This window comes from Danio rerio, chromosome 14 (assembly GCF_052040795.2).
Source record: "Danio rerio strain M-AB ecotype USA chromosome 14, GRCz13ab, whole genome shotgun sequence".
NCBI lineage: Eukaryota > Metazoa > Chordata > Actinopteri > Cypriniformes > Danionidae > Danio > Danio rerio.
The window spans coordinates 33,885,615-33,910,604 of NC_141034.1; the positions used below are offsets into that span (position 1 = coordinate 33,885,615).

The 24,990-nt window shown below is 37.0% G+C and overlaps 1 protein-coding gene across 15 annotated transcripts in view; it reads left to right on the plus strand.

The window, feature by feature from the left end:
- The window catches only part of tenm2a (teneurin transmembrane protein 2a), a 1,216,147-nt gene that overhangs the window by 1,179,330 nt on the left and 11,827 nt on the right, over positions 1-24,990 (plus strand). For all 15 annotated transcript variants that reach the window (XM_087281568.2, XM_087281560.1, XM_087281559.1 and 12 more), the window contains 11 exons: positions 2,481-2,627; positions 3,632-3,842; positions 4,229-4,348; positions 6,054-6,315; positions 6,684-6,951; positions 11,683-11,826; positions 12,834-13,083; positions 14,384-14,404; positions 15,493-15,722; positions 20,664-20,818; positions 23,108-23,997. In XM_087281568.2, the coding sequence (XP_087137694.1) occupies positions 2,481-2,627; positions 3,632-3,842; positions 4,229-4,348; positions 6,054-6,315; positions 6,684-6,951; positions 11,683-11,826; positions 12,834-13,083; positions 14,384-14,404; positions 15,493-15,722; positions 20,664-20,818; positions 23,108-23,997 (2,698 nt within the window). The remainder of the gene's footprint in view (positions 1-2,480; positions 2,628-3,631; positions 3,843-4,228; positions 4,349-6,053; positions 6,316-6,683; positions 6,952-11,682; positions 11,827-12,833; positions 13,084-14,383; positions 14,405-15,492; positions 15,723-20,663; positions 20,819-23,107; positions 23,998-24,990) is intronic.

The window sequence follows — 24,990 nt, forward strand, 5'->3', positions numbered from 1 at the left end:
ATGTGCTCATACAATATCCCCTCCTGAATGGATGAGTTCTGATAAATTCATTTGCTACCAGCAGCGGCTATCGGTGGAGACTCCTGAAGATAATTTAATTGCTCTCGGAGTTTGAACTGATTTGAGGTGTGAATAGTAATGCTTTTCATATACTTCATCCCTTCAGACAGGCATTGAGCTCAATTGAGGCAGATATATATATATGTGTGTGTGTGTGTGTGTGTGCGTGCGTGCGTGCGTGCGTGCGTGCGTGCCTACAGTTTCATGGCCAAGAGTTTGAAAACAGAGTAACATGACATATATTTATGATTTGCATTTCAAGTTCATTTGTGGCAGTTCATTTCCCTGTAAAACTCAAAAGGTTAAGGTAACTCAAACCATTTGAGGAAACTGATTGCAACAAACCATTTAAGTTCAAAAACTAATCATAATGAGTTCTGTGAACTTAATCCATTTGAGTAAATGAAGCAATTTGAGCGCAGTAAAACTCGATAAATGAAGAGAACTCAAACCAACTGAGAACTGTAAAACCCAATAAGTTAAGGCAACTCAAAACGTTTGAGGAAACTAATTTGAAAACTATTTATGAAAACCATTTGGTTTAAAAAAAAAAAAAACTAACCATATGAGTACTGTCAACTTACTCCATTTAAGTTAAAGTAATTATGTATTTAAATAACTCATTACCTTCAACACTGAGTTCAAAACTCTTTTCAAATTAGTAGAATTAACTCATTTCATTTGATAAAGTTGACTGTTGGGTTTTACAGTGTTTTGAATGACTGGTTTATGTCTGCAGTTTTTTTTTTTTAAATCTTAATATGCTTTGTGTGCTGTCTCAGTGCAGTTTGAATAAAAAATTATATTAAGCCAGGTACAAACAGTGCCAGAATGGTGAGGATGTATTTTTCCTTTCTGCTAATTTTATTTCCATCTAGATGTAAAAAGTTAGAAAAGCAAAATGTTGGTTGTCAAAATCAGTTTCTGAAAATGTGCAAAAATATAAAGAGAGTGAACAAACCCCCTAACAATCATGCCAACACACACACACACACACACACACACACATACACACATACAGTATACTTTATTATTAATATAATATACTGGTATGTGCCAAAAATTTGAATATCGAGGGAAAGTCCATTTATTTAAAAAAAAATAAAAATAAAATTTAAATTGAAACTTGTGTGTTATATTAGTTCACTACACACAAAGTTAAATATTTCAAGCCATCATTTGTTTCAATTTTAATGATTATGGGTTAAAGATGAAAAAAATCCAGTATTTCACAAAAGTATTTCCCAACACTCTAAAAGGTCCTGGTATAGAGCTGTGTTGACTGTGGACTTGAAAAAAGACAATGGACCCACACCAGCAAATGACATGGCTCTCCAAACCATTACTGAATGTGGACATTTCACACTGGACATTGAGAAGCTTGACTTTTCTGACTCTCGGAAATATAAAATTTGCATTCATCTGACAAGAAGACTTGGGACTACTGTTCAACAGACCAATACCTTTTCTCTTTAACCCTGTACAGACGCTTCTAGTGTTGTTTTTGGTTCAAGATTGGCTTGACACATGGAATTCTACAGCTGTAGAATATGTCATGCAGATGTATGAATGTGGTGGTTCTTGATGCTCTGACACCAGCCTCAGTCGCACTTGCTTGATAATCCTCTTAAGGTTACGGTTATACTTGTGCACCATTTCCAGCCACCTTTTCCCTTCCTCCTAACAATCTATTAATATGCTTAGATACTGCACTTTTAAAGCATCCCGTTTCTTTTGCAATTAGCTTTTGAGACCTTTCCTCCTTATGGACGGGGCCAATGATGGTCTTCTGCACAACTGTCCTGTCAGCAGTCTTCCCCATGATTCTGAACCCTACTATGCCAGACTGGGACCATTTTTAAGGCTTGCATTAATTAGTGGACTAGATTGAGACACAGGGAGCCGACAATGTTGAACTTTGTCATGATATTCTAATTTTATGAAATACTGGATTTGAGTTATTTTCATCTTTAATGCATAATCATTTAAATCGAAACAAATGAAGGCTTGAAACATTTCACTTTGTGTGTAGTGAAACTAATACAACACACACAATTCTCTTTTTTATATATATATATATATATATATATATATATATATATATATATATATATATATATATATATATATATATATATATATATATTAATAAATGAACTATCCTTTGATATTGTAATTTTTTTGGAACACACCTGTTATAAAATATATTGTAATTAAATGTTCATATTTAAATAGTTTTATTTCAGTTTAGTTTGTTTCAGTTAAATTTTATTTAGTTCACTTCAACTTTGAAGCCTGGAAACTTTTTCTAGCTTGTTTTCAAACTTTTGGTCACAGCCATTGACATATCAGTGCTCTGGTGACTGGCATGATGGATTTCAGCCTCTCTCAATCCATCTTTCTCTCTCTGGCTGTTGCAGATGGCTGTCCGAACAGATGTAATGGAAATGGACAGTGTCTTCTGGGTCAAAACAGCTGGCACTGTGAGTGCAAAACTGGATGGAGAGGCACCGGCTGCAGTGTCGCAATGGAGACTTCATGTGCAGACAACAAAGACAATGAAGGAGGTACTGTACCAGATTTTTTGTTTACTCTGTGGGAACTTCATGGCAAAGATTTTTCCTGATTGGAACTGCAACATGAGCACAGGAACAGATGCTGTGTGTAATTTCGGTAACATCAGGAATGGCTGCTGTGTGCAATTTATTTGTGCATTTTACCCCATTCTAAACATAATTAAACTGTAAAAAGAATGACAGAATTTATTTTGCAGGCATGTAACATTTTGTCATTGCTCTAACAAAATCTCAATCTAACCTCACATTGCTATTTTTCCAAGAAGGTACTAAATCAAACAAGTAAAACTGTAAAATATGTTAAAAAAAAGTGCTATTAATTTTTGGTCATGTCAGCCTCTGAAAGGTTTAATTTAGAGTTGTTTTGGCAAATTAAGAAGAAATTTAAAAAGAAAAACGATCAAATAAATTGCTCTCTTTAGCTTTATTGTACTTCATTTCATGCTTTGAATGGATGAGAGTAACTATTCAGTACATTCAGTTTGAGGATTTGGAGACAAATACACAATTCTAACTAGACAGGGCAGCTATCTGTCTTTCTCTGTATGTACTTTATACCTTTGTTCACAACTCTTAAATTTCATAGAAATAAGCTTACCTCTGAATTTCTACGACTATTCTCAAAATATAAATAGAGCTGGACTGTTGCCTTTCATCTGAAATCCTGAATTACAAAAAGCATGTTAGATATTCTGCAATAAGTAATTTAATTCAAAGCCTAAAGGTGAGGGAAAGAAGAAAGCGCTTTTCGAACTCTTTGGTGAATGAATACTGGAACAGAGACAAAATTCAAATCCAACATTTTTGTGTTCAAAAAACGTACGAGGACACTTTGATGAAATGGCCTCTTGTTCAACAGATGAAGAATGTTTCTTTTTCTTTTTAACAGTGAAGGGGATGAAGAGAGAAATCTCTTGCAGCCTTAGGCAGTTGTGATTGATTGTACACTATTGTAATTTGACATTACTCATCACGCCGCTGTTTCGCATCTTTAGATGGTCTGACTGACTGTATGGATCCAGATTGCTGTATACAAAGTCCCTGCCAGAATAGTCCACTTTGTAGAGGATCAAGGGATCCCTTACAGGTCATCCAGCAGGGTCAGCATCCTGAGCAGAAAGTCCGTTCCTTCTATGACCGAGTCAAGATGCTAGTGGGGCGGGACAGCACACATATAATCCCTGCAGACAATCCCTTTAACGCAAGGTAACTCATTCTTGCTGCATGCTTGGTTGGTAAATAGGTAAATGTCATTTCTCATGCATTTTTTGTTTGGGAAAAAATTAAATATCTACTGAAGTACAGACAATTTATGCCATATCTTTTGAGAAAACACCGAGTGCTGAGATTGTTATTGTCAGTTCGGTGTTATTTTGTAACCCTGAGCTATTTCTGAGGATCCTTATTGATTGTTGTCAGTGGTGTTACAACATTTTCCTGTCTCTTTGTGCTGAGTTTCTCTGAAGGACTGACAGATGAGTTGACTAATGAGGAACTGATGGACATTTTTTTTATTTTTTTGACAACAGTTGTCGGATTGAAGGTATTGCTGTGGATTTATTGGTTATGCTTGTTTGCTCTGCTTTTTCAAGTCTGGCATCACTGATCAGAGGTCAGGTGGTGACTACAGATGGAACCCCTCTGGTTGGAGTTAATGTGTCCTTTGTCAAGTACCCACAGTATGGATACACTCTCACACGTCAGGATGGAACGTAAGTTCACCATTATATGTGTACCAATTTTGCACCATTCATAGCTAAATTGATTTATAGAGAGATGATAGAGGGATTGATCAATATAATGTTATGATGGATGGATGGATGGATGGATGGATAGACGGACGGACGGACGGATGGATGGATGGATGGATGGATGGATGGATGGATGGATGGATGGATGGATGGATGGATTGATGGATGGATGGATGGATGGACAGATGGATGAACAGATGGATGGACAGATGGATGATGGATTGCTAGGTGAACGATGGATTTATGGATATAGTGTTATGATGGATGGATGGATGGATGGATGGATGGATGGATGGATGGATGGATGGATGGATGGATGGATGGATAGAATAATGTGTGAAGGATGAATTTATTGATATAATCTTATGATGGATGGATGGATGGATGGATGGATGGATGGATGGATGGATGGATGGATGGATGGATGGATAGAATAATGTGTGAAGGATGAATTTATAGACAGAATCTTATGATGGATGGATGGATGGATGGATGGATGGATAGAATAATGTGTGAAGGATGAATTTATTGATATAATCTTATGATGGATGGATGGATGGATGGATGGATGGATAGAATAATGTGTGAAGGATGAATTTATAGACAGAATCTTATGATGGATGGATGGATGGATGGATGGATGGATGGATTGATTGATTGATTGATTGATTGATTGATTGATTGATTGATTGATTGATTGATTGATTGATTGATAGATGGATGGATGGATGGTTGAAAGGATGGATGGATGGATGGAAAAATAGGTATAGGATGGTTTTATGGATATAAAGTTTTGATGGATGAATGATAGGGGAAGGATTGATTTATGGAGAGCTAGTTTTAATGGAGGAATAAATTGAAGAATGATTGGATGGATGGATGGATGGATGGACGGACAGACGGACGGATGGATGGATGGATGGATGGATGGAATAATAGGTAAAAGATGGATTTACGAATATAATGTTATGATGGATGGATGGATGGACTGATGGATGGATGGATGGATGGATGGATGGATGGATGGATGGATGGATGGATGGATGGATGGATGGATAGATGAATGAATGGATGGATTGGTGGAATGTTGGATGGATGGATGGATGATGGATGAATAGATGATATGAAAAGATGATTAAAGTGCAAAAATAATGAATAAGTGGATGGATATGAAGATAGTTGATGGATTTATGGATAGAGTGCTAGATATTGGATAAGTGGAATTATGGATGAATAGATAGATGGATAAACTAAGTCAACTACCTAAATTCAACTGAACTAAAAGGGAGCCCACTCTTTACATGTTTTCTAAAAACCTGGTAGCTGAAACATCCAGGCAACAAACAGCCCTTCCCCCCCCCCCTATTGAAACACTTTAATTGTTTTTGCCACCAAGCCTTATGTTATGACTTACTTGTTTACATAACCTTCTAGTGATTTAGAGAGCTACAACTGAACAAATCTTTATTAGATTCATTTAGAGCCAAGTAAGCTCAGTCTTTCCATCGAAATGACTCCAATCTATCAAAACAATGAATTATTCCTCCCAGCAAAATGGCATTTTTAATGGTAAAAACATTCTGGATTTAATGACGCCATCAATAACAGAATAACGCAAGTACATTTTTTTTCCACTCTGCTTCTTTCTCTCCCTTTATGTCATTAGATTTGACCTCATTGCCAATGGTGGAGCCTCTCTCACTCTACGCTTTGAACGGGCTCCATTTTTGAGTCAAGAGCGCACAGTGTGGCTCCCGTGGAACATTTTCTATGCCATGGACACTCTGATGTTGAAGACGGAGGAGAACACCATCCCAAGCTGTGATCTCAGTGGCTTTGTGAGGCCTGATCCTGTGGTGGTGGCTTCCCCGCTTTCCTCTTTCTTCAGTTCCAAACCTGGAGAGAGATCCATCATTCCAGAGACCCAGGTGTGATGAGATCCTTCAGTTCCTTGATTCTTTCATTGCTGTAATTAACAAATTAATTAATTTTGCACTGAGATGATTCTCCAGTTAGACCTTACATTTTACTCACTTGACTGTGCCAAATATTGCTAATTTTCCACTATTCATCTTCTCTTAGCACTCTCTTTGGTCATTACATTGGTTAACAGGTTATTAACCTGAAAAGCTCACAGGTCAACTATTTTCAGTGTAATTATGCTCCTCTTTTCACTTCCTATTCTTCTCATCTGTCTCAATCTTTGTTCTACCCTCTGACCTTGCTTCCTAATCATCCTTTTTTTTCTGAAAATGTTCTTTTCCTGTGATGTAAAAGTCCTTCATTTGTCCACCAGGTTCTGCATGAGCAGCTGGAAATTCCTGGCACCAATCTGAAGCTCTGTCATCTGAGTTCACGAACACCAGGTTACCGCTCATTGCTCAAGATCACCATGACTCAAGCTGTGGTTCCTCTCAGCTTGGTCAAAGTCCATCTTATGGTTGCTGTAGAGGGCCATCTCTTCCAGAAGTGGTTCCACGCTTCACCCAACCTCGCCTACACCTTCATCTGGGACAAGACTGATGCTTATGGTCAGCATGTCTACGGCCTCTCTGATGCAGTGGGTAAGCACATGAAATAGTTTGGACCTGAAACATTTATGTGTTTACATTTGCTATAAAATTTACAATGTTGCGCATGCATAAAGGCGGGTTCTAGCATCTGCGCCACATGAAGGATGCCATGAAGCCATGAAGGAAGAAATTGTCCTTAAGCTCTGCAAAATATGTAATGTTCGCCCAACTTTAGAATGATTTTGAGGCAGAGGATGAGGAACAGGGCCATCATCACAGCTTGCGCCTATGGTTTATATATAGTGTCTTCCACCATTCAGAGGATTGTGTGGGTATGAGAGATCTCAGGTCTGGTGGGAGTAAATTGTGATGGGCTTTAATGAGGAGCGTCGGGTCTGAAATTTTAGGATGAACACACACATGCTCTTCCTTGTACGTCAATAAACCACGGAGTAGTATGACATTGTTACAAGTTTAATGATGTACAAAACAAAATGCGATCTGCTAGTTTACATGATAATCGCATTGTCACATATCTAATTTATATCTGATTTGTTTTCACATACGCAGGAGGCCTGAAATCGATCTCTGAATATCCGAATGCATGCAGGGTTTTTTTTCATGCTTACACAGTCATAGAACAGATCCAGTTAATGTCACATATGAGCAAAAAATCGTAATTGAGTCACATTTAACTGGCAGTGTAATCTGTTATCTGTTAGCTTGTGATATACAAATATTTTGGCAAAAAAAAAAAAAAAGCTATTCAGGTTCTGAAAGTGATTTTGGACCAAAAATGTCTAAAATGTTGATGTTTAATTAGCACTTCCAATGAGCCATTTGGCTTAGGTTTTCTGCACTCAACAGGTAAAACTGGGTTGACTTTAATGATTCCTCATTTTCAATCAATTTTCAGTTTAATTAACTGATATTTTAGTCTAAATTTCACAAAGTTTTTTTTATAGCATGTCACCATCCTAAGCGTTTGTGCTTTTTAATTATGATATAAAAAATATATTAAATACTGTTTTCATGCTACATGATATTGAATAAAATATTTACTATTTGAGCATGAACAAACATTTGAACAAGCATCATGTTATATTGTGGCTCATTTACCATGTTAACAGTGAAAAGGTAGCAATAAATAGTTTATGAACAATATCATTTAACATTACATTTACCTTAAAAGGTTGGTCCTCTACGATATCATATTTTAAAGTTCAATTGATGTGTAATTTAGCTGTGTGAATATAAACAATATCTCTCCATGTAATACACTCAAAGTTGAATGCAAAGGGAGACATTGACTTTCACAGAGTCAGCTTAGCAAAATCTACAATGAACGAAGTTTGTGTACTACAAAAAAAAATACATTTAGATTAATGCGATCATAAGGTTCAGGTTACCTGCATACACCTTGCACAGCAAAGTGGCATGGCCAGATGTGCTGTAATGTCAGGCAGAGAAAGCTAACATGGCGTCCCAGCGCTGTTATTTTCCAAGAGCTTGTTATGTTTCTGTATTTGAGCCTCCAAAGAACATGACACAAAGAGAAATGTGCTTACAATTTAATTTTAATTATGTTCCAGAGACTAATAAGATATATATAGCTAGCATTTGACAAAAGAAAGCTTGCAGAATCTCTCCCAGTTCAGTGCTAGATTTGGCTAAAAACTTTGCAAAGAAGGAGCAGCTCCAACCATAGTAAAAGAAGCTGTGAGCCACAACCTGTAAGTTGTGCACAGTTTCTAGCTTTAATGGTATGTTGTAGCAAAGACGTAAAACAAAGAATGTGAACAACAGGAAAGGTTGTTTCGCAGCATTAACAATTTAGCTACTAATTCATATTTATTCATCAAACCCCTGCAAACACCCACAATCTTCATCAGGGCATGAACTGTCTATGCGACTGCTTTTCGTGAGCTCTACATCTCAAAGCTCACAAAATATATGTGAACATTTCATATTACTTAAACATGAGGTTCAGCTTTGTCCTCTGTCATTTTCTGTATGATTTAGGCTCAAAGTAATATGGCTAACAGTTACACCGACTGATGATGTATTTACACAATGCCATGTGTGTGCTAGTAGAGGTGTGGCACGTATTGGTGATGTGGAGCTGATTCACAAATCACAGCACATTATGTTAGCTGACTAATCAGAGCAACTAGGAAATATGACTCTCGTTTTCATGTTAGCTGAGTAGCAGTACCAGTATATAATTTAATTAAAATATATGAAAAATAATGTTACTTTTTACAAATGAAGCATTAGCACACATTGCTTTACAACCAATAAACACAACCTAACCTTAAAATTACACACTGGACCACCTCTTTAAGAAAGCCATTCAGGGTCCATAGCTTGCTATTTAGTCACAATTTAAATATCTATATGCAACTCATTTCTTGAGTGCAGATTCTTAAATAAAATTGGTAAGGAAATGTGTTAAGAGAAATGTACTTTGTTGCAGCTCTACTGTTTGCTGGAATGCAAAAGTAGACATGACTTCCAGTACATGCAGTGGCATTCACAGAAAGGGAATATAACTGTAAAAACTGCACTGAGAAATGAATTAAACGCATTAATCTCTCAAGTGCATTAAACAGCACAAGAGCTCTGTCAGCACTTGACGTGGTATCTAGCCCACATTAAACTCTACTCTTACGAGCCTCTTTTGAAATGATGTAAAGTGCTCTCGTGGTTTGATCAACTTGAGTTCTGCGTTTTTTCTACTGCACCATTTTTCAAATACATGCCATCATATAAACACGTACTGTATTTCACCACCACAAATGACATTATTGACAAACATTCTCCACATCACAACACAAATCCAACCAACCCATTACAGAATTGTCACCCTGCAGATTGGCTCATGACTCCGCGGAATTCACCTGCCAAACATTACATTTACCCACGTTTGGCACTTGACAGGTGTTCATTTTGCCATCTGTACTGGCCGTTCGGCATCCAGAACACACACAGCAGTTAAACAGGCATGGTTAATCGGTCACTCTGCTGACTGAACACTGTTGAGAGTTAACACATCAAACAGGATTTGCGCTCATCCGTGTGAACGCAGGTCCCAAGGATCATTCAGCCTGACCGTCCCTGTCAGGAAAGCACACAGGTTCAGAGAGCAGCGCCAGTGAGCCGAGGGAAATGCTGAGAACAGCAGTCTGTCTAGCGTGACCTCTTTTATAACAGCCACTAATCTCTTTTTGTCTTTCCCCTGCTTTCCCAGTCTCCCTTCCAGCTCTCTACATCTTAGTCTTGTTCATTTATATTTTGGGGTTCTTATACCCACAGTCCCTATTGCGTCTACACAGCTATAAATTCTCACCTGCCTCGCTGGTATATCTCCATATGTATTTATGCTAATGGACTCTCTGAGTTGTGCTCCACTTTTCATGAACTGGAAGGAAAGTTTTTTTGTGTGTGAAAACATGGATCTCGCAGTGACCCTGTGGCAGCAGCACAGATCACACAGTCCTGTTTGAAAAGTGAAAGCTGAAGTCGTGTCCAGCCATGGGGCGTCTGAACAAATCACGTTCACACTTTACTGAGGTGCTTTGTGGTTGTGAAAGCACCCAAGCTGCGGTGATTTGTGAAGGCTTGCCCAGATCCGGATATGTCCTACTTCTGCCCAGCAGTCTGCAAAAGCTGGAAAGAGAAATGTTGTGGTGATTGTTACAGGGTCACTTGTAAAAAAAGCTTGCCTCTCATGCTGTATGTAAACAAAAAAACTATATAGAGAGACAGAAAGACAGACAGGCAGGCAGGCAGGCAGATAGATTTGTCACTGTAAATTAATATTAGCTGTTTCAGACCAACATCTACATTAGCAGGATGATGAAAATGAAACCAGGGTGGACATTTCAGAAAGACAATGATCCAAAACACAGCCAAGGAAACTCTCAAATGGTTTCAGAGTAAGAAAATAAAGTTGTAGAATGGCCCAGCCAATCACCTGATTTGAATCCTATAGAAAATACAAAATAAAGGTCACTTAAACCATAAACGACGTGGATGTAAATGCGTCTGAATGTTCTGATTAACTGGAGTAGACGTTTTACATCAGCCTGCTCTAATCGTGAACGCACTCTTTTTGACAATTTTCTTTCTGCGTTCACACAGTGCCGCATTCCGGCAAATTACTGGTAATGTTACAGCTTGTCTTTCTAGAAAATTGCCAGAATTAATTGACCGACATTTTTAAAAAGGGTATGTTCACACGTGTTCCCTTTCCGGAAAATTGACGGTAATTTTCCGCTGAGGTTTTTACTGTATGTGTGAAAGGGGCTAATGAATGTATTTTCACACTAAATAATGATTTGGCAAATCTATCTTTAAATACATTAAAAAAATATTACTTAAAGTAAGTATCTTTAAAAATAAACCATAGATGGCCAAACATATATTTAAAGAACATATACTCATCAAAATATTACCAATACTATATCTAAAAATATGTTTGGTGGTGCTTGTGCATGTCTCAAAGTGCTGAATTGGTAATGTTTCTCTAAATGCTCTGGGTTTTAATTTAGCATGTGGTTTTCAAATAAATATTTATATTCTCCCTCACTGTTTCGCAGCTAGACTCCTCATCCAATCTGCTTGCATTGTATGTAAATTAATCATCTCTAATATTGGCCTGTCATGTAGTTAATTAAATGCTGTTTTGATACATTTTGTGTACTCTCTCTCTGTCTCTCTCTCTCTCTCTCTCTCTCTCTCTCTCTCTCTCTCTCTCTCTTCTCTCCCTCTCTCCCCCAGTTTCTGTGGGGTATGAATATGAATCATGTCCTAGTCTGGTGTTGTGGGAGAAGAGGACGGCTATGCTGCAGGGTTATGAACTGGAGCCTTCTAGTCTGGGGGGCTGGTCACTGGACAAACACCATATACTCAACCTACGCAGCGGTATGAGTCTTCATTTCACATATGTACTAAAAATAATAATAATAATTCCTCCTATGTTGTAGCATGTCTTGTTTTTATTAATTGTTTTGAAACATCTGTACAGTTATAGTATTAAATTAGCATGAATGAACATTGTGTAATAACTCAATTATTATTTCAACCACCAACCATGAAGATATGGTTTAAAATACTATTTAAATATGCTTTACAACCTGAAATAATCATATTTTAATGTTTATTTTAATGTATTTTTTCCTGTTCTACTAAAGTCATCAGTTTTGTAATTTTATATTTTTGTATGTAATTTATTATAATTTATGGAGATGCACTGCATAAAAACATCTTAATCATCCCAGTCTATACAAATTAATGAAACCTTTCCAGACAGCAGCAAAACAAAATATTGCAATGGCCGATTTTTCCAGTATCATGCAGCTCTACTGTACAGGCAATGTGTTACAAAAGCTTTCTTAATCTTACTTAATATAATATGATATAATATAATATAATATAATATAATATAATATAATATAATATAATATAATATAATATAATATAATATAATATAATATAATATAATATTTTTAGTATTATTATATAACTATAACAGGACCTCAAAATAAATTATTATTTAACCATTATTGAATTAGCTTTGATGAAGACCATTAATTTAAATAACTACACTATGTTGTCTACAGAAAGTAATTGTTCACACTTAAAATGAGACTGATTGCCACAGTAAAATAAGTATAATTCAGACCATTCGAGATTTGGAGTCACTCTGACACACAGGAAGTCTGATGTGATGTGACGCCTGACTGCTTTTAATAAAAGAGCATGTTGTTTTGATCAATAATTTAATGTGACGCCTCGAAAATGGGGTTGTAATGTTCATAGATGGCTCAGGTAAACAGCTTTTCCCCCAAAATGGTCTTTTGAAAATGGCACTTTTCTTTTTTTTCCAGTCCATTTAAATGGTTATTGTTTCTTTATTCATCTGACACCAGGCATCCTTCATAAGGGCAGCGGTGAGAACGTCTTTGTGTCCCAGCAGCCACCCATCATTACAAGCATCATGGGTAATGGACGTCGGCGAAGTATCTCGTGCCCGAGCTGTAATGGCCTGGCTGATGGAAATAAGCTGTTGGCACCTGTAGCCCTGGCAGCAGGCATTGATGGCAGCCTCTATGTCGGAGACTTGAATTTTGTACGCCGAGTTTATCCCAACCTCAACACCACACGCATACTGGAGCTCAGGTATTGGATGTTTTTTTACCATATTTTTTGGGAGAAATAACTTACACCTGAGTACAGATGAGTCGCATTGGCATATAAGATGTATTATATCATTTCATTTCACAAATCATACTGAAAAGCCTAAATTAAATATTTATAAATCTTTAAATATTCATAAACCTTGTAAATATATGTTTAGGTTAAATAGCTCTCATGTAATAGCATGATGCATATGTGTTCATACTTCATTGTATTGGTTGAATTATGTTAATTGCATTTAATTATATATGAATGGAAAAATGCACTCGCAGGCCACTTTATTAGGTACACCTTACTAGTACCGGGTTGGACCCCATTTTGTCTTAATCCTTTGTGGCATAGATTCAACAAGGTACTGAAAATATTCCTCAGAGATTTTGGTTCATATCGACATGATAGCATCACACAGTTGCTGCAGATTTGTCGGCTGCACATCCATGATGCGAATCTCCTGTTCCACCACATCTCAAAGGTGCTCTAGTGGATTGAGTACTGGTGACTGTGGAGGCCATTCGAGTACAGTGAACTCATTTTCATGTTCAAGAAACCAGCCTGAGATGATTTTTGCTTTATGACATGGTGCGTTATCCTGATGAAAGTAGATATCAGAACAGAAGAAGAGTACACTGTGGTCATAAAGTGATGGACATGGTCAGCAACAATACTCAAGTAGGTTGTGGCGGTGACACGATGCTCAATTGGCGCTGATGGTCCCTAAGTGTGCCAAGAAAATATTCCCCACACCATTACATTACCACCATCAGCCTGAACCATTGATTCAAGGCAGGATGGAACCATGCTTTCATGTTGTTGATGCCAAATTCTAACCCTATCATCACAATGTCACAGCAGAAATCGAGACTCATCAGATCAGGCAATTTTTTCCAATCTTCTATTCTTCAAGTTTGGTGAGCTTGTGTGAATTGTAGCCTCAGTTTCCTGTTCTTAGCTGATTGTCTTGACCATGTCTATGTGCCTAAATTCACCAAGTTGCTACCATGTGATTGGCTGATAAGAATTGTGCATTAATAAGCAGTTGGAAAGGTGTACCTAATAAAGTGGTCAGTGAGTGTATATTATATATTTCAGAAAATGCAGTGTTCATAATGTATTATTATTTTTGACAACCAACTTGGAAGAAAAAACTATTTTCTAGATTAAATTTGAATATTCACAAATTTTATATTTTAGCTTTATTAAAAAAAAAATCCAATGAAATATTATATGTGTGTGTATGTTTGTGTGACCATCAAAATTGTGATTGTTATATCTCTGTTTACAGAAACAAGGATTTTCGACATAGGTGAGCCTTGTTAACTTTTTTTTTCTTTTTCACATAAAATATACTATAGTAATTTTGATAAATACTAAAGTGTTCTTAAACCAAACTCTTTTAAAGCCATTCTATACTTGCTATAGTAATTTTAACTGATGGACGCTGGACAACTGGGTTGAGGACCCACATTGAGTTCTTTATTAATAAGAGTGTTTAGAGAGACAATAGTCATTTACTGTACATGTACAAACAAGTAGTCCGGAAGTGTAGTCAAGACACAGGCAGATGATCGATGCAGACGACAGACAGCCTAAACAATAGAACAAGGCAAGGAAAATACACGGAGAGACTTGACCAGAAAGCGCTTCGTTAAGTTAAAGGGTTAGTATCAACAAGACTCAGCAAAGTCTGTGTGTAAGTGTGCTGTATATATAGTTTGTGTAATCAGTTTTTTAACAGCTCCCTGTGGGTAATCAAAGGAGAACTGGAACAGGTGTATGTGTGTGGTGCATGACAGGATTTGTAGTCCCTATGGTGACGGGATTTTAGCAATCTGTATGAAATAAATCGCAGGTGATTGTGACAGAAATACTACATAATTTAAACAACTACATCATTTAAACCAGTGTTTCCCAACCCTGTTCCTAAAGGTGCAACCACAGTACACATTTTCAACCTCTTCCTAATCAAACACATCTGAAATAACGGAGCAATATTAGAAGAGACTCCAAAACTTGAAATGAATGGGACAGTCTTGGATCAAGCAAGACATCCAAAATATGTACTGTTGATGTGCCTCTTGGAACAGGGTTACGAAACACTGATTTACACAAAATTACCAATACTACACTGAGTTTTTCTATATATACTGTAGTCTATCATACTACAATACCCCACAATTTTCTGCAGTATACTACAATATGTATTACTGTAATACTACATATACTGTATACAGTTGATTACACTTTACTATAGTATGGTTCAAAACCACCATAGTATTTACAATACATTATTATAGTACTTTTCATGTGAGGTTATACTTCAATTAATATATAAACAGACCAGCACATTATGTAATTGCAGCACTAACTCTGTAATGACCTTGTTTTTCATAGTAACAACCCGACTCATAAGTATTTCCTGGCGGTGGACCCAGTCTCTGGAGCTCTGTTCATCTCTGACACAAACTCCCGGCGAATCTACAAGGTGCGATCGCTCACTGGAGGAAGACTGCTCGCAGACAATGCTGAAGTAGTGGCAGGGACAGGAGAGCAGTGCTTGCCCTTTGACGAAAGATGTGGGGATGGCGGAAAAGCTGTAGAAGCCACTCTCATGAGCCCCAAAGGTGAGCTGGAAATACCAAAAACACAGAAGCTTAATCAGTCTTAAAGCAGCTTAATCCATTCAATCCCCTTTTTTTCTCCTCCCAGACATGAAAATATTCATGGTGGGTCAATAGTAACCCCTTAAATTAATCAATATGTTATTTAATGTTAATGTGTGTTAAAAATTGATTAAGGTTTCAAGTCAACAACTAAAATATTAACACAATTTAAACTCTTTTTAATCACACTCTAGGGTTACTGTCATATACAAAACCCATAAACAACACTAATATGAATACTAAGATACAATATAAAAATCTAAATCTTCTACATTTCTGATAAAATTTTAATATTAGTGTAACCAGTGTACAGTACAGTATCAGCATTGTAACTTATTAGTAATATATTACATTTTAGGTTTTAAACCCAATATTTACTGTAACTTTGTCTTAGCAACAGTTGAGTACAAACTCTAGTAACATTTTAGGTCACAATTCACGGTACTAACAAACCCTTAACACTAGTAGCTTAATAAACTACTTATTAGCTGTTTATTAATAGTTAATAAGCTAGAAGGTGGGTTTAGATGTTACATAGGATTAGGGATCCCTAAAAAGAACATACTTTATAACTACTAATGAACAGGTAGCGTGCCATATACTGCATTGGTTTAATAAGTTAAATTGTTCTCTGATATCTACATAGTAAGTTTATGGCTTCAGTAAGTTCAAAGAATTTCCAGAAATGGTTTTATAAGCTCATTTATTACTCCATAAAATACCTATAGAATCAGAAGGTTCATAATTGACCATATATGGTTCGTGGCATGTATATCAATGAGTTCCACTCTGACTTGCCACTCTTACAAACACACACATATACAGACCATGATGTACTCTAAACTTGAGCAAATATAAACCCAATCAGAGTAATGTTAACTTATTTTGAGACGATTCAGCAGTCTAAAAGTGTTTGTTAAAAAATATGCAATAAATTTCACAATAAACACGATAAATTAACAAAATATGTAACTAAACATACCGTATGCCTGTTTGGAGTGGAGATGAATAAATGTGTAATCTGTAAATCTTACATTTTGTGTCCTGAGGCAAGTTTGAAATGTGTCTCAGTAATGCACAGTAAACTTTTTGGGGGTCAAGTTTTCAAAATGAAAGTCCCACATACATCATGAGTGAAATATACACTTAAAATAACCAAGCGAGGAATAATGTCACTGTTGTCTCACTAAAAAAAAGTTTGGCTTATCAAACGCAACCTGAGGCATGCATATACATAATTTCAGAGCTTTTTTTATGTTCTCAAAGCTGCATCTCAAGCGTGTTCTCTTGATGACACGGCTGTTCGTCAGGTCTGGATGAATGACCTAAAGTAGCTATAAATGCAAATGCGGAGGGCATGGCCTGTGAGTCTCGTCACAGTTTGTTTTGTATTCTGATTGGCCAGTGGTCCACTGGGGTTTTACACTTGTGGAATTTAAATAAGAACGAGGAAACGTTAGGCTGACAGTGTGCCCATTTCCATATACTGATCTTTTATTATTGTACTATATACCCAGACTTTCATTATAGGGCACCTTTAGATAGGTAATAAGCAAGTGGTATAAATACCATGAATTGTGACCTAAACTAAAATGTTACCCAAACTTTTGTGTACATAAGTGCATACCTAAAGGCACTGTTTATCTCACTGGTATCTCACAGGTTTCCCTCAGATCATTCTTTGACCACACTCAACAATACATATATTAATAATAGCCACCTTAAGGATCAAATGTACTAAAATACATTTCTTCGTTAACATACTTTACTAACTTTTGCTTTTGGAGATTGGATGCCATATGACTGCTTTCACTAACCATGTGACACTGCACATATTTTTTAAACACTTTTATTTAATTATGTTTTTTTTTTTATTCACAGAAAATGAACTAAAACACCAGTTGTACAGCTTAATAAAAGGAAAACTTTGGATTCAATGGGTTAATGTTTAGATAACCCCCTTTCCATCAGACCTCCCACTAGCATCTTCGCATATGTCTGTCTGAGGTGAAGAAATGTTTCTTAGGGCTGTCTTTACATCTGTTTCCTTTGTAGCGGTGACACCTAACATGGATAAAAAGAGTCTTATCCTCCAGCTGCTTCCACAATCACAGCGAATGTTCAACCTTAAGCTATTAATTAATTTCTGAATGTGCTATGGGGAGTGCAAGTCTCTGGTTTCGATTATTGGAGTCTCTTGGTATTCTCTCTCTCTCTGTCTGTCTCTCAGAGATAATGTTACTTAACGTGGCGACTGTTTTAACTTTCAGATGTTACAGTTCAGAGCCTTAAGCGGGCACATTTCTGTAGAATTCAACATCTTACAGATCACTTTGAAAGAAAAATCACAATAAGCTAATTTGAAATCTCAGTTGTTTGTCCTAGATGAGAGAAGACAATTTCATCACACAATTGAGTTATTATATTAAAATGAACAATTATAAGTCTAAAAACTAAAATATGTGGGGAGATAAATTGTTAACCAAACTCTATATCAAAAGCTTTCTATTAAATCTATACTTCTGTTTTCATTTTACTGCTCTATATTATCAATATTATATTACTGCTTGTCAGTTTATGTCTAGTTTTTCTCAGAGTAACATCTTACAGCTAATTCGAATGTTATAGCTCGATTAAATAGTCCTTATCAGTATTCAACTGAAAAATATGGGTCAGTAGGGCCCTCTGCGCCTTCTAGTAGGCTCAGAAGGCTGTTATCATCCATCCACAGCCACTGTGAAGCAAATCCATCGATGCGCAGCTCCATAAGTCCCAATCCAAGCAAGCCAGTGGTGACAGTGGTGAGAGAAAAAAAATTTACCACCTGACGAAGTCAAAAAAACTCAGGGAAAAAAGGCTCTGTTGGGCATGACTATTATTCTTCTGGCCAAAATTCTTGTGTGGAGCTGTCGTCTAGGTGCTGGAGAAGCTGGAAGTCGATTGTGGAGAAGCTGCAGGGTTGAGTAGGGCACCAGTGGAAGGTCAGGCTGGCCCAAAGGATCAATGCAGGGACTCGTTGTCACAGTGGTCTTTCAGGAATCAGTCTCATGCACCCCGATCCTCCATGATGACCACAGCATCAGCTCGGGATACGGTCTGTTCCAGGATTATGGATACCTTGGGATCATCTCTTCTCAGATCTTGGATTGCATCAATGGCATTGCATAGTCTCTTGGATGAGTAGCCCCAGGTGGAAATAGAGAATAAATAAAATAATTAGCACAGCTGCTGTTCATAGTGTATTTTAAAAAGATGCAAAATGGAGTGTTATGAAATTAGCACTTATATAAACAAACATAGGAACAAGCATGTAAAGCATATGAGAGTTTCTAACACACTGTCTGGTGTATTAAGGAGGAGTGTGTCCTCCAGGTGGTTGTCAAGCAAGCTCACCTGCATGGAGCACATTCATTCAACCCAACCATCACGGTAATGTAAAACAGAGTCTTCTCTATTAGTATAACTGATTAACCATGATAATTATTTATATTATTTAATAAATTTCCCATTATTGTATTTTATTAATTTCTACCCCAACCCAACAGCCAACTTCACAATAATGTAAAAACAGATCTGGAGTCTTCTCTATTAGTATAGCTGATTATCCATGTGGATGGTTGATAACAGCCTTCTGAGTCTACTAATAGGTACAGAAGGCCCATACTGGCCCATATCTATCAGCTGATAACCACTGATAACATCCATTCAATCGAGTGATAGCGTTCGAATCAGATGCATAATCATAAATGAGACATTGACACTTTAATGAAAGATGATGGAGATTTCCAATAATGTATTTTTAAAAATTCTCTGTTTCTCTGGATGTACTGGATTTGCGAGATGTGTTTGAGTGAAATGTTAATATTTGTTTTATTCAATAAATTTTGATAACATTTATTCCAAGTTTCAAATAGAAAAATTGTCATTTAAAGAATTCCCCCACAGAAAATGATCAAATGTTCCAAATAATCTGTCAAATATCCCTTGTTTCATTGTTTTGACGTCAAAACATTGGTATAGTGCTGTCTAAAAATGAACCTAAACATGTCTGAAAAACAAGACATCTTTACTTTTGAAGAAACATCTTAAAATATTGGGTCAAAAACTTATCAAAACTTCAGTAAGAATGATATGAGTCACAAATTCAAAGTTCAACATTCGTGTAAACTAGAATTAAGTACAACATTCGAATCCTAAGCAAACACATAGTGATAAGAAAGGGAAAAGATAAAGGTGCTACAACAAGTTTGAGCAGGTTTTGAAAGTAATATCCAGGTTTGGTGTATGGAAAAAAATAGCCAGTCTGACACCAAACTGTCAAGGATGTCACATTGTCACATTTTCTATATGTGACGTTGAATTTGAGCTTCTGGAGAGAGAGAGGGAGAGAGAAAGAGGAAGAGTAGAGAGGTGACAGACTACACAGGCCTCATTACTGATTCCCAGATGACTTCACAGTGAAAAGGCTCAGTCAAGTGCACTCAGTCTCTCCCCTCATGCTATTTGTCTCCCCATCTTTTTGTTCAAACCCCTCTGCATCATACACCTACACAGGTCCATTCTGTGAGCATCTTCTTGTCAGCACTTGGAGATATTCTCGTCTGCTCTGCCTTCAGTGTCTGATAAGGAGAACTGATGGGTTGACACTGGAGTGACGCTTGATGGACGTGTATTATTTGCTAGCTTATATAGGACAGGCAATCGGGAGGGAAAGACGAATTGAGCAGAGCCTGAAGATAAACTTAGAACAGGTTGAAACCAGATCAAAGATGCTCTTGCTCAGATCATTAAGCGCTGCAGAAGACAAAAATAAAACGAGCCTGACAGGCGAAGGGTTTGAGAGTCTGCGTAACCCCTGAACTTTCCGGCTGACTCCTTTACCTGTTTGTTTTCTCTTTTCAGGCATTGCTGTAGATAAAAACGGGCTGATGTACTTTGTAGATGCCACCATGATTAGGAAGGTGGATCAAAACGGCATCATCTCTACTCTGCTGGGTGCCAATGACCTTACAGCTGTGCGCCCGCTGAGCTGCGATTCCAGCATGGATGTCAGCCAGGTCAGCCTAATGAAAGCACACATTATAAATTATACACAGGGAGAGAAACAAAAAAAAAGAAGTTTGATTGTTTATTTGATCATAAAATCTTTGAATCTTCTGAAAAATTAGCAGACACGCAAGTATCAATCATCTCTAGCAGGCAGTGGTAAAAAGAGTACTGAACATCACACTCAAGTAAAAATACAATCTGTCTGATATTACATTAAGGTCACTCTTTACAATAAGGTTTGGTTAGCTAATGTATTTACTAACATGAACTAATTATGAACAGTACTTGTACCGCATTTATCAATCATAGTTCATCATTTACTAATGCATTAATTACATCTAAATTCATGCTTGTTAACATTAGTTAATGTACTGTGAGTTACCAAAACAATAATGAACAACACTGTTTTCATTAACTAACGTTTACTAACATGGACCAATACTGTGATAAATGAATTATTCATTGTTTGTTCATGTTAGTAAATTCATTAACTAATACAACCATGTTGTAAATCGTTACAGATTTTTCTGTGCACAGCTTCATTGGATAGAAACCACAGCTCTGATTATAGAGTAGTTTATGCAGATGGACTTTCAATTATTAATTACAATGTTAAAGCTTTCCAGTGAACTGTGTGTCTTTACAAAATCAATGCGTTTAAGATTCATTTTCTTTGAAAATCAATGATGTTCAATGCTTGATTGATATATAGTACAATATAAAGAATTTCCCAGAAAATACAAGAAGCACCGCATTGAATTCTTTTTTTCCGCACCATGTCTTTAAAATACGAAAATGTATTTTACTCCAGTATTTTCAATGGAGGGTCTGCGCTAGCCTGCTGATCCTGATGGTGTGTGTGTAAACAACTTTTGATCTCATTTTACACTTGAGCAACTAAATGAATGCTTAAGTTTATTTAACTGATTGTATTTTTATAATTACATTACAACATCAATGCTGTAAAAGGAACCGTATAACATTTTTTAAAAAGTCATATTAACCTTTCACTGGAAGATTATCGGTGGGGGAAATAACACTAGCTGTGCCAGCCTGATCTCAAGAGGGAACATAACTGTTTTACGTTTTGTCAGTCTAGTGCAGGGACGGGCAAACTCAGTCCTGGAGGGCCGGTGTCCAACACAGTTTAGCTCCAACGCTAATCAAACACACCTGCTTAAGGATTTCTTGTGATCTTGAAGACACTGATTAGCATATTCAGGTGTGTTTAATTAGGGTTGGAGCTAAACTGTGCAAAACACCGGCCCTCCAGGACCGAGTTTGCCCACCCCTGGTCTAGTGACTTATTCGTACGAATTTGTACAAGTTCAGTCGAATGAAAATGTATGATTTTAAAAAGGAGATGTAGCACCCAACCCCACCTCACCCCTAAACCATACCTGCCATCACTACTGTTTTTCCCGGGAGTCTCCCGTATTTCAGAACCATCCCTCACCATCCTCCCCTTTTGTTATTTTTTAACCTAGAAATCTTTCATAATTTCACCACCCAACCCTCTGGCCTAGTCCTCAGCTTTTTGGTACAGTCTGTAACACCCCTGGGTCGCCAACTTTGCTATAGTATCTGATCACAGTGGCCACTCGAAACTCGCTCCATAATGCAGTTATTAGCACCACAGTACCGTTTCTTACTCTGTTCTCAACAGTTTTCATGTACAAATGTTTGCAGATATGCAGTAAATCTAACAGTCATTAGAGGATAAGCAAGTCATAATACATTGTTTTAAATTTATATGAATGAGCCCCTAAATCAAAAATATGGCTGTGCATATACCATTTCAATGTGGTGATGTCATTGGCCCCTGCTTGTCAAACAATTTCATATTAGTGAACAAGAGGTGATTCAATCATAACTTGATGTTATAACATCTATCGTAAAATTATTTATCAATATGTGGAACTTTTTGGACCCTCAGAAGCTATGGAAATTTTAATGTAAAACACGTCAGGACATTTTGTTATTGTTTACATACCTCAAAATGGTCTATACTCTATTCTACTTAGATATCAAAAACACAGTAGTGACTGCAGATCGAAGGAAAGAAGCATAGTAAAAGAACCTGTTCAGAAATAAAATGTACTCAAGTAAAAGTACAAGTACAAATAAGGTATTTAAGTATAATTCCTGCAAAAAATCTACTCAATTACTGTAAGTTTGCTTTATTACTTTACACCACACCTAGCATACCTGTTTGGTCAAAAGCCTAGAAAATGATACTAAAAAAATGTAAAACATTCGTTTCAATACCAACTATTTATTTATTTTTTTAAATCCAGGTTCGCTTAGAGTGGCCTACCGACTTGGCAGTGAATCCCATGGATAACTCTCTGTATGTGCTGGAGAATAATGTTATCCTACGCATCACTGAAAACCACCAAGTGAGCATCATTGCGGGACGGCCTATGCATTGCCAAGTGCCTGGCATCGACTATTCCCTTAGCAAACTGGCCATCCACTCTGCCCTGGAAAGTGCCACTGCTATCGGCATCTCCCATACAGGAGTACTTTACATCGCAGAGACGGATGAGAAGAAGATCAACCGTGTGCGGCAAGTCAGCACCAATGGAGAGATGTCGCTTTTAGCTGGCGCTACATCAGAATGCGACTGTAAGAATGACGTCAACTGCAACTGTTTCGCAGGAGATGATGGATACGCCACAGATGCCAGCCTCAACTCCCCTATGTCTCTGGCCGTCTCACCGGACGGCACGCTTTACATTGCAGATCTCAATAACATTCGTATTCGAGCTGTACGCACTAACCGACCAGGGCCTTCAGCTCTGGGACGATATGAGGTCGCGTCCCCTCAGGAACAGGAGCTGTATGTGTTTAATGAGGAGGGTCTCCACTTACAAACTATCAGTCTTGTGACAGGTCTGCCCCTGTATAACTTCAGTTATGGGCCTGATGGAGAGCTAGCCACTGTGGTGGATAACTGCAATAATACGGTGAAGGTGAGAAGGGATGGCGCAGGACAGGGTGGAGCAGGGCTGCTCAGGCTTGTCCTGCAGCCTGAGAATCAGGTGGTGACGCTGGGACTGGATCCTGCAGGAAGCCTGCGCTCCATCTCGGCTCTCAACCAGGAGATTGTTCTACTGGGATACAATGGAAACACTGGCCTTTTGGCTACCAAGGCTGATGAGACAGGCTGGACAACTTTTTATGAGTAAGTTGTAGTGTGCCTGTTGTTTATGTAGTGCTGTGTGTTGATATTAATCCTATGCATGACACATTCGACATGTATATTTAACAATTTCTGTGCTTTCAATTTTGCTTGGAGGGTTTGAATTTCCTTATTTGGGAAGAGCACAGCAGAATTCCATTCTTAGTCCAATTTAAAAACAATGAAAGAAAGATAAAAAGAAAAAAAAAAGTGTACTTACATAAATATGGAAACACCCAGTGAATTATACCAAGTTATTTCAACACATTTATGCATTTCAATCTTAAAAATAAAGGTTCAGAAAAATGTTTGCGCAGTGATTAACATGAACATATTAAAATAGAAAAGAAGTTCAAATAAAATAAGATTCTAACTGGAATTGCAACAAAGAACCTTTATTTTTAGGGGTGTAAATGAGAATATTGAGGTAAGTTTGTAGTTTTTTTTTAGCAGTTAAACAGTTTAGCAGTTTTGTAAGAGACAGGTATGTAAACAATTAAATGATCTTCTCTTGCAAAAAGCAAACACTTTAAAAATGCTACAATTGCACTATTGATTCTTTAGGCCGCTGCACAATTAAAAAAATTGTTGACTTTATTCATTCATTCATTTTCTTTTTGGCTTTGTCCTTTTATTAATCTGGGGTCGCCACAGCGAAATGAACCGCCTTGTTGACTTTATATTTTCTGTAAATAAATAAATACTTTCATTCAGCGGGAATGTATTAAATACATTGAAAGTGACAGTAATGTTACAAGCTTTGCCTTTTTAAATTATTCAAATATATTATAAAAGTATCAATAAAGGTACCATGGTTTCTACAAAAATACCCAGTTATATTTTTTAAAACAGTTTTCAAAGTTGGCAATTATGTTTTTAAGCATATGTTTTTCAGCATGATAGCACTGCATGTTGGAAATTATGCTTCATCATTACAAGAATATATTACTATTATTGCAATTAACATGTATCAAATTAGAAAATATTTTATACTTT